At 39.7% G+C, this 9,437-nt stretch overlaps 1 protein-coding gene across 1 annotated transcript; it reads right to left on the reverse strand.

Moving 5' to 3' along the window:
- Positions 1-188: 188 nt before the first annotated feature.
- slc35a1 (solute carrier family 35 member A1) lies at positions 189-8,640 on the reverse strand. The gene is made up of 8 exons (XM_049589238.1): positions 8,461-8,640; positions 8,014-8,194; positions 6,969-7,128; positions 5,077-5,229; positions 4,809-4,875; positions 2,780-2,956; positions 2,557-2,691; positions 189-1,563 (listed from the first exon to the last, which is right to left on the reverse strand). The coding sequence occupies exons 1-8, from the start codon at positions 8,468-8,470 to the stop codon at positions 1,430-1,432; spliced, it is 1,017 nt and encodes a 338-aa protein (XP_049445195.1). The 5' UTR covers positions 8,471-8,640; the 3' UTR covers positions 189-1,429.
- Positions 8,641-9,437: the final 797 nt, after the last annotated feature.

The following is a 9,437-nucleotide window of genomic DNA, read 5'->3' on the forward strand; positions in this document are numbered from 1 at the left end:
ACTTAAGCCCCATGCACAGTGCTTCAGCATGTGGAGGAATCCAAAACTTGACAGGCCTGCCGTGCCTCGTTATGGTTGCTATGCTATGATTGGAAATTCACTACTTGGGGGAGGAGTTAAGTAAACAATCAATTGAAAGTACATTGCGAAAGACTGCGTACATTCTGAGCAGAAATAGTAGCCATCGCTTTTACCGTATTTAAATTCAGTTTTAATGAATGACTTTCAAAACAGAATGCGTCCCAGATGTGATACAAAAGACACAAGACACTGCAGAGATATTATAAACATAATCACACATGCAGTCAGTCATCATCATCCTTTCAAGTATGTTTTCCCGTGGGTTGGGCACATTCAGAATCACCACTATGTGATATGGACTTAAAGGACTACTTAACTCGCAAAATGACCATTTGTATATCAAACTCTCACCTCATTACCTAAACTCATGGAAAAAAAAAATAGTTTCTCCTGCATGCCTCCAGGGTGAACGAAGAATCCAAATAAGGTGAACATTCTTCATCAGTTGAAGTAAAAGTGCGTTTAACAGCAGCAAAAATGTATCAAAACATCTGTTTACAAACTCAGTTCTTCCCAAACACTGGCATTTTCGCTAAAACATTACTACTCGTAGACGTAAGCGTTTTATATTTTCACGTGTTTCACAAAAATGCATGTCTTTGGAAAGTACTGAGCATATGACTGGATGAATGAGACTTGGATTATACTGCAGGAGTTGTGTGAGAGTTTGTAACAGACGTTTTAAGTTTTGCTGTTGTTAAACGCGGTCCCCATAAATAAGATTAGACTTTTTTGGATTCTCTGTTCACCGAGAAGGCATTTTCTTCATGAATTCAATGTAACACGTGGTGAGTAATTGATATACAAATGGTCATTTTGAGAGTAAAATATTCTTTTAAGACACTAACATTGCACAGTGTAAAACAAACTAATTATGGATTAGAAAAAAATAACTACATGATAAGAAGTCGTGATATTTTTACACCCCCCTAGAACAGATATAAGGAGGCATCAAAAAGAGCAACAAAGTCCTGTCACTGCTTATTGCTCCAGCATGGCTGAAGATGAATTACAAGACTTCACTGATTGCTTCAGATAATTTACAAACTTTAAAAGCAGCCAGTTATAAAGACCAGTTAAAGGTCAGATGTGTCGTTTTTTTTTCTTCACTTCAACTGAAACATTGCTTGAATTTACATGTAAATGGACCAAAAGTTGTCTATGTGATGAACTAAACACATAAAGAACTCCACTGAGTGTCTATTTGGAAAATAGTAAGTGTGGACCCCAAATCCCCTAAGTGCAGGAGCTCTTTTAGGCCCCTAGAAAAGGTGAACCACCCGCCCACCCCTCCCAACACAGACCTGGTCCACTGGCAACAGAGGCTCCTCTGCTGCAGGTCAGTGGCTCACACAGTGATCAGTCTCTGTTTGGACTCCTTGTCTGTGTCTTGCCGGGCCAGTTTTAATGTGTCTTGCTTAGGAAGTCCATACAGGTAGATGGAAATGCACACCAGGAAGGCTCCGGTGGCAAACGAGATTGCTGCACAAGAAGGTAAGAACAGTAAAATCAGACATTTCTGTGATTTAAAAAAGACATTTGTGGAATTGAAACAATTTTGAAAAAGCAATCATCAGCTGGGAAACCTTGGATCCTGGCATTCATGTGAATGCCATCTGATGTGCCTAGGGCTGCCCCTGATTAAGATTTTTCCTAGTCGACCAGTAGTCGTCATTTAGGGCCATTAGTCAACTAGTCCACCGCATGTTTACAATATCAATTTAATTATTAAATTATAGATTTTGGGCAGGGCAACACAATGGTTTGAGTTGAAGTTGTGAGAAAGAATAGTGTCAGTAACATTGTTAACACTGTGCTACATTACAGAGAAATACAAAACCGTACTAATGAACCTTCATTAATATAGGCCTATATTTTATCTACAAGTGCACGTCACACACTGAGCGAGCCGCCTGTTAATGACGCTGTGGGCAAAGCAGTAATGATTGTGCTAAGTGGCTAATGGACATGTAGCTACTGACATGTTTCAGATGATACGTCATATTTGTAGTCGACCAATGAAGATGAGTTTACATATCACCTTGGATTCGTCCTTCACCTTCTCAAAATGATCCCACACTTTGGATTTCCTGCCCGACATGTTATTAACTAGCCTGTGGAATAACCGAGGTACCAGCCCTGGAATCCTGTCTGATTGCTGAACGAGGCCACTTCCTGTGTCTGTCCTTTCAAATTAAATTCCCACATGGTCCAGTCATAAAGGTTTTGATTCATTTTGACAAGGCACAGCTCCTTATAGAGTTTCATGTTTTCTTTTTTCTTTCTGCGACTAAGCAACCAATGGACTCTCGCCGACTAAAGACCTTTCTGGTCGACTAACATTTGGTCGACTATTAATGTTCAAGAATGACCCAAGGAACATGACAAAGACCTCAAAGCATCGGCCTCACCTCCAAATCCCAATCTGATCGAGTATTTTTGGGATGTGCCACAGTTTGGTTTTGAGAAACTTACTTATCTGTAGTCCAAACAAGAGAACAGATGCCACAGTTGAGAGAACGATGGCGGCTGCAGCAGAGAAGCCCTTCATGATGTTGTCCGTGTACTTCACCACCACGGATGTGTACAGACCGCCCACACTGGCCAAGACTGAAATCAGAGAAAGCAGTGTCAGCTAAAATACTGTGAAGGAAAGTGACACCAAACAGAAAACTTCGTCAGGTTTAGTCGTACTTACATATTACAAAGCACACCCAGGGTGTATAACCGAAGAAGAAGCCTTTCTCCAGGACCTTCTCACCATCGTTAATGAAAACACCAATCAGTGTGACCAAAATGCCCGACAGGTACATTTGGATGTTTCTCACCCACAGAGACGTGTCTGAGCTCTTCAGCACCTTCTCAAAGTACACACCTTAATCAGAAAGGAGACACAAAGCTATTAGTGCAAGAAAATACCAAAAATTTGCGATGCCAATCTCAAATAATGTCAAAAACAAGATGACAGATCTCACTCCTCAATTACCGCAATAATACACTTAAAGCAACGCATGATGAGCAAAGACATCAGCTGGTATCAGTTTAACGTCTGAGTGCACATGATGCGTTTAATTGGTTTGTGTTTGTATAGTGACTCAAGTATTTGCATTATGCATGGCAGCAAAATCAATATTGGGAAAAAGGTGAAACCACCACCAGGATTCAGGATGCAGGATATTTTTACTGTCCCTAAGAGACAGCTGGTGTACAGTCAGCAGTGTCATACACCCATTTTCACAGGGCACATAAAAAACATACGATAAATACAAAAATAAAATGAATACGCCTGCGATTTTTGCTGCAAACCTTTACAATGCCCAGCAACTTGTTTCTGTGCTTTAAGTTAAGTGCGCCACACCAGCAGATACAAGAAAAAGTAAGAAGTGATTCAATCTAACAGGAATAAAATATCTTAATAAAAGTGCTGTCAACATTAAACATCAGAGTTTGGGGTAGGAATACATGCGCTGATGAGCTCTTTTGCAGACAGCATCCACCTGATGCTCAAAGGTCAGCTTGTTTTCCAAACTGGTGCCAAGATACTTTTACTGCTTCACAACATCAACAGCCTGATTATTAATAAAACCACAAGAGGACCATCTTCTTGGTTTTAGATTCTTTCATGTCTAGGAAGGAAGATTTGCACCAGTTAGTGAATTTGGTCACTACTGTGCCATGATCAGGGTCATTTTTGCTGACGAGTGGCACTATCAGTGGTGAGTTAATGATGTGACGCCTCACATGTTGACTCTGGCACACTTTGTGTACAACACAAAAGTGCTGAGGGGACGCAGCCCTGATGTGACAGCACTGAATAAGGCATCATTAACTCCCACACGTTGTGACCTCTCAGTTAAAAAGTCTGTCAGCCAGCACATCGGACCACGATCAGCGTGGTGAGTGCTCTCTAGTCTTTCTGCAAGAATATGTGGCTGGATACAATTGAAATCAGAGAAATCAACCTCACAAAAAGGAACTCACAACATTTTTGCACCCTCAACATGTGATGAAATCATGTTAAGTAATGTACCAATCGCATCCTCAACACCCCTGCCTGGCAAATTGGAGCAGGTCCAAACTTGCCTGCCGTGTTCAAAAGCACATCTTTCACCATCTTCTCCAGCGTCTTCATGACCACGATGGTGAATGCTACAGGCCCGTAGTCATTAAATAACTTTGGAGGGTTGTTTTCTGGCTCAGGTGTGAGGTTTCTTGTCCTTTAACAGACAAGGAACCTCATATCTGAGCCAGAAAACAGTACAATTTTTTAAGAATACAGCCTGAAATGTCATCAGGGTCAGGACTTTTCCTTTCTTTTTCACTCCTGAAGAGTTTCAGGACTTTGCCCTTATCTAAATGCAGTTCTCCTTAAGAGCAGGAGCAGCATTTTGATAGACTGACAGCTCTTCATTAAAATTATGGACATGAAAACGATTATAAAAAGTACTCCGCTCATTTGAAAATTCAAAGGAATACTTGCCATTGAGGGGAATAGGGCAGTATTAGGACTGCATCCGTGAATGTCCGGTGCTTGAGCATTTTTTTCAACCACCCTTATGGCTATACGTAGCAAGTCTGACTTTTTTTTTTTAACCTGTCTGTAGTTCCCTGTACTGGGCCAGATCCCCTTTATTAGAAATGATATTTCACTCAACAGCTGTGTTCTTGACAGATTCTGAGACCCATGGCTTATCATTTGGATATTCATTTACACAGAATACATTTACCTGCAAATCCAGAGCAAAGGACAGCAATAGCGATGGCAATGAACCCAACAAAAGGATTCTGCTCAACCTGAAAAAACAAAAACAAAAACAAAAACAAAACAGAGAGATGCCATGAGCCACCAGACAGACAGTAAACACCACACGCAGCTCAGGGAGATACAGGTAATAAAAAGCTAAACCCATGACAGAATGAGTCACTGCGCATATCATTCACAGAGTCAGAAGGAGGGTTAGGACATTTAAATTTTTTTGGTTATGCCACACCCACCTGTACTTTAGTCGCCTCTGCAGGCTTCCATTGGACAAGCGTTACACCCCCGCAGAGCATGAAAACAGAGAACCACTGCAGCCGGCTGAGAGAGCGGTTCAGCATGAGGACTGTACACAAGGCCGTGCACGGGATCTTCAGCTGATAGGTGACCTGCACGGGAAAACACACGTTAGGATCTAAAATCTATTGATTTCTTTTTTTGACCTAATAATAGAGGGAGGGTGGACTGAGAATTCCACACATATTTATGGAAACCTGTTTTAGGGTAGAGTTCAACAGTACAGATCACATTAACAGAGGCCAGGGTGAGCTTCAGGTTTCAGTGTTTGTGCCACAACGTGTCTTATCAAGCTAAAACAATTAGTTGAATGTGGCTAGTAAGTGTAAATTAACTGTGGTAAACTTCCATCCATCTTACCAGTACCCAGATTTCCCTGCTCCTCTCTCGGCTCAAATTTAATTTTTGCTAACTTTGGGGCTTTTGTATCCCTGCCACCACAAACACAAAGAGTATTGAAGCTGATTGAGAGAGAGAGAAACGCCCCTTTGTCTCTCAAATTAACATGAAACGTTAAACTAGGCAGTGCTGATCAAATATAAACCACAATTCTGTTACTGTATCACCTATTTCTCACCTAAAATGTTTTCAGAAACACATTTTAGTGCACTGTTTGGCTGCAATACGAGAATTTGTGAACAGGAAGTGGGCGAAAACACAGATAAAAATGGTAAAACTAACAGCGCTGGACAAATATGAACCAAAAATTATTACTAGGTTGCCTATTTCTTACCTCAGTTGTTTTCTAAATCATAACTTAGCTTACTGTTTAACTGTAATGCAAGATTGTTTGCTACCAGCCAGCTGCCGTATTGTTTTTGGTAAGCAAATATGTCACCCACCAATGGAAGTATTATTGGTCCCATTTATTGGCAGTGCATTCTGGTAGTTGTAGGTTTAAAGACCATCTTTAAAGCGGTGAATTATGTCTTTAATTGTTAGAGTTATGTAACAGCTCTTTCCAGCTTTCAACAGTCTTCTACGTTTTAATTGAAATATCTTATGTTTTGGACTGTGACTATAAATTAAATAATTAGCAGGTTAGCCAATAATGAAAATGCTTGTATTGTATTAGCTGCTAACTGCTAACCAAGCCACACTCTGTCCAGTGTGTACCCACCCTCATCGATACAAACAGTTCTCAAAAAGAATAGCAATTAAACTCCAATGACATAGTTTACTTCACTCACGTTACAAAATGACATAATCATAAGCACGATTTTAATCTATATAATTATGTATTTAATGATGATGTATCCAATATTTGTGCAGCTATCAACATGAAATAATTTGGTGAGGACAATGTGCTTTATTCCACATAGTGGATCATGACATTGGATATTATTCTCTAAACTATTTCAGCTTCTCAATAAAATTAATACTAAAAAGTTGTTTAATAGAGCTGTGTTTATTGTGTTTATTAGAGCTACAATGATTAGTTGATCTACAGAAAATAAATCAGCAGCTAGTTTGATCATCAACTTGTCATTTTTTGAGTAAAAACCAAAACATCTGCTGATTACAGCTTCTCCAATGTGAGGATATTTTATGCTTTCTCTGTTTTTTATTATGATGGATGGATACTTTCTGACATTTTACAGACTAAATGATGAATGAAAAAAACAATCAGCGGTTTATCTGATACTGAATATATTTCTAAGGTGCAGCTCTTGTATTGCCGATGCAACTGTTGTATCTCTTTAAAATGTGAAGTCAGTGGGTGCAGCACAGACACAACAGGTTTACCAACCATCCACACCCAGCCACTGTATTGACCATTCACACTGTACATTCATTTCAACATGATTCAACAGGATTATTCTGTTCCTACCTGATAAACTGCTGCATCGAGATTACTCAAAGCAAGAAAGGCCATGTTATTCTGAATCGCGTACACTAGCGATGGCACGCTCAGCTTCAGCAGTTCTTTCGGGCTGCAGAATATATGTTCCACTATGGCCTTCTTTAGTCTGACGGGGCTTCCTGTTTCTCTGGGAGAAGAGTGGAAAAACAGGGCGATGAGGAAGGAATTTAAACACTTCAGATGATTCAATTTATTCCACTTAATGGAAGTTCTTATATGTCTTGAATTTCCTTCAATAATCTACGTGCGGTGTCTGATCAGTAAGGTAGCTCAGGATCTCTGACCCTAGTTTTTTGTTGGTCAAATTCATGCTGCAAGTGTTTCCGAATATCTAAGAATAGCTGAAGAACATCCGCTTAAAATTTACCTCTTTAGCATGGCTTTTGATTCAAATATTTACAGCTATCTGTTGAGTTTTTCCTTGTATTTTGTTGCCTTTTTTAGATCTACTTTACTTATTTTTTACTTGTAGTATTTCCATTGGAATTTTAATTTTATTCCACTCTTGTTAAAGCATATTTATCCCAAATTTTTCCATTTGCGGTAGACAACAATTACTTAACTGTAGGTATATCTTTTTTACAGTCTTACCATTAGCTTCAGTCACAAGTGCACTAACCATTAAAATGTGAACAAATAAATGTGTATGTATAATAAGGTGCTGTACAAATAAAGATTGCTTGTACAGTTTGTCTATGTGCGAGCAAACGTGTCTTTCAAGAGATTAAAGAAGTAACTATACCGGTTATACACATATTTTTTGCACAATAGGATTCCTGCACTGAAGTCAAGTCTTTGTGAACAACTATAGAAATACACATGCACTGCTGTGTTTTTACTACATTCTCCCGTGTGATTAAGTCTCTATATTTCTATGCTGTGATGTTCTTGAGAGAGATCTTATTTATCATTCTGTGAATCCACTTGCTTGGTCATTTTTTCACCTACAAGAAAATAAAAAACTTTTCTTCTGTTGTTACCATATTTATTCAAGTGCAATGGTGACACTTACTTTGTCAGCATCCCCAGACTCAGTATTAACTTAATGACCTCAGTGATGCACACTGCAGTTGTGGAGAAGTACAGGTCGCCTGATGAGATGGTCCTGGTGTATCGCAGTGCCACTGTGTATGTAGCCGCCACCAGTGTCATCACCGCCAGGCAGTACAGCTTGAAAACCACGCTCACATTTTCTGGGTAGAGACAGGATGGAAATGTAGTGACAGTGCTAACTTCATGTAACGTTAGCTAACGGTCATTTCTATACAGTTATTTAAACATTGACAACAAATGTTAGCACTTCGTTTAATGATAACGAAACTATAACTAACACACAACTACTGGCTAACAGCTCTTTAATTAATTTACCCCAGTTTATTTTGCTGTTACCGTTACTGTTGGTCATCTAACGGCTAACATTAGCCTTCCATGCTAGCTTGTAATAACTGGTTAAACTCACCGCCGGCCATCGTTGCTCTGGTTTGTGTCCGTCCGAGAGTCGAGGAAGTCGATAATCCCGCTGACGTTACATGCCATCAAATCTTTCACACATATCCAGTGTGGATTGAGGAATGTTGTCCGACCAGCTAGCTACACATCGCGTAAAGAGTCTGGCTCAGTCTCCTGCCTGGTGGCATACTGACTTCATTTACCAGAATGCAGCGCGAGTCGACGCTATGAAGAGGGCGTTTGTTTTCTGTATCCTGGAATTCAGTTTGTTTGTTAAATAACGACTCTTTGCGTCAATTCGTCATTCTGTCACATAACATTACCACTGAAAACTTTCATTTTTACATTTATAAGTATTCAAGTGTTCTCACAGGTGTCAGCTGTTAACCGTTATTGATAAAATGTCGTTTTTCCCGGGGCGAACCAAACGTCTAAATTGAGAAAAGCAGCCTGGGATGGCACCGTCGGCGGGAATGTTTGATTTAAACGTGCGTTTCGCCCCTGGCAAATGTTTAATCCTCCCTGACAGACAGTAGACACCTGTGGGATTAGAAATTACCTTTGATGATGCTACTCACTGCTGAATCACAGGTAACAACAGGTAGCAACAGGTAACAACTTTTTGGTTTATCTCCCGGAATTTGCGGTGGGACCGCCATATGACCGGATTCCTTGGGTCAAATGAGGATGTGCTAGCTACTGCTTGTCAACAGTTGTTAGCAAGAAATCTAGAACAGTGACTCATTTTTAATTCAGTAGTACAGTAAGGTTTTTTTTTTTTTAATATTTTTGCTTCCCCATATGTCATGTACCAAGATGGACAAAATATTTGACACAATTTTAAAGGGGATCTACGCTCATTTTCAAAATTCATACATTTTGTTCCTAAGACAGTCCAAAATATGAGTAAACATGAACAACTCCCTCCCAAATCCAAAAATTGGAGTGCTAAAACTTGAATTTGTGATGTCATTGCTAGTATAAAGT

Source organism: Epinephelus fuscoguttatus, linkage group LG11 (assembly GCF_011397635.1).
Source record: "Epinephelus fuscoguttatus linkage group LG11, E.fuscoguttatus.final_Chr_v1".
Lineage (NCBI taxonomy): Eukaryota > Metazoa > Chordata > Actinopteri > Perciformes > Serranidae > Epinephelus > Epinephelus fuscoguttatus.

Bases quoted from the DNA above. Each gene is read 5' to 3' on its own strand.
- slc35a1 (XM_049589238.1), bottom strand. The intron at 5,230-6,968 runs GTAGGAACAGAA...TTTCCCGTGCAG, and splicing joins TCGATGCAGCAGTTTATCAG to GTCACCTATCAGCTGAAGAT. The intron at 4,876-5,076 runs GTGGGTGTGGCA...TTGTTTTTTCAG, and splicing joins CAGAGGCGACTAAAGTACAG to GTTGAGCAGAATCCTTTTGT.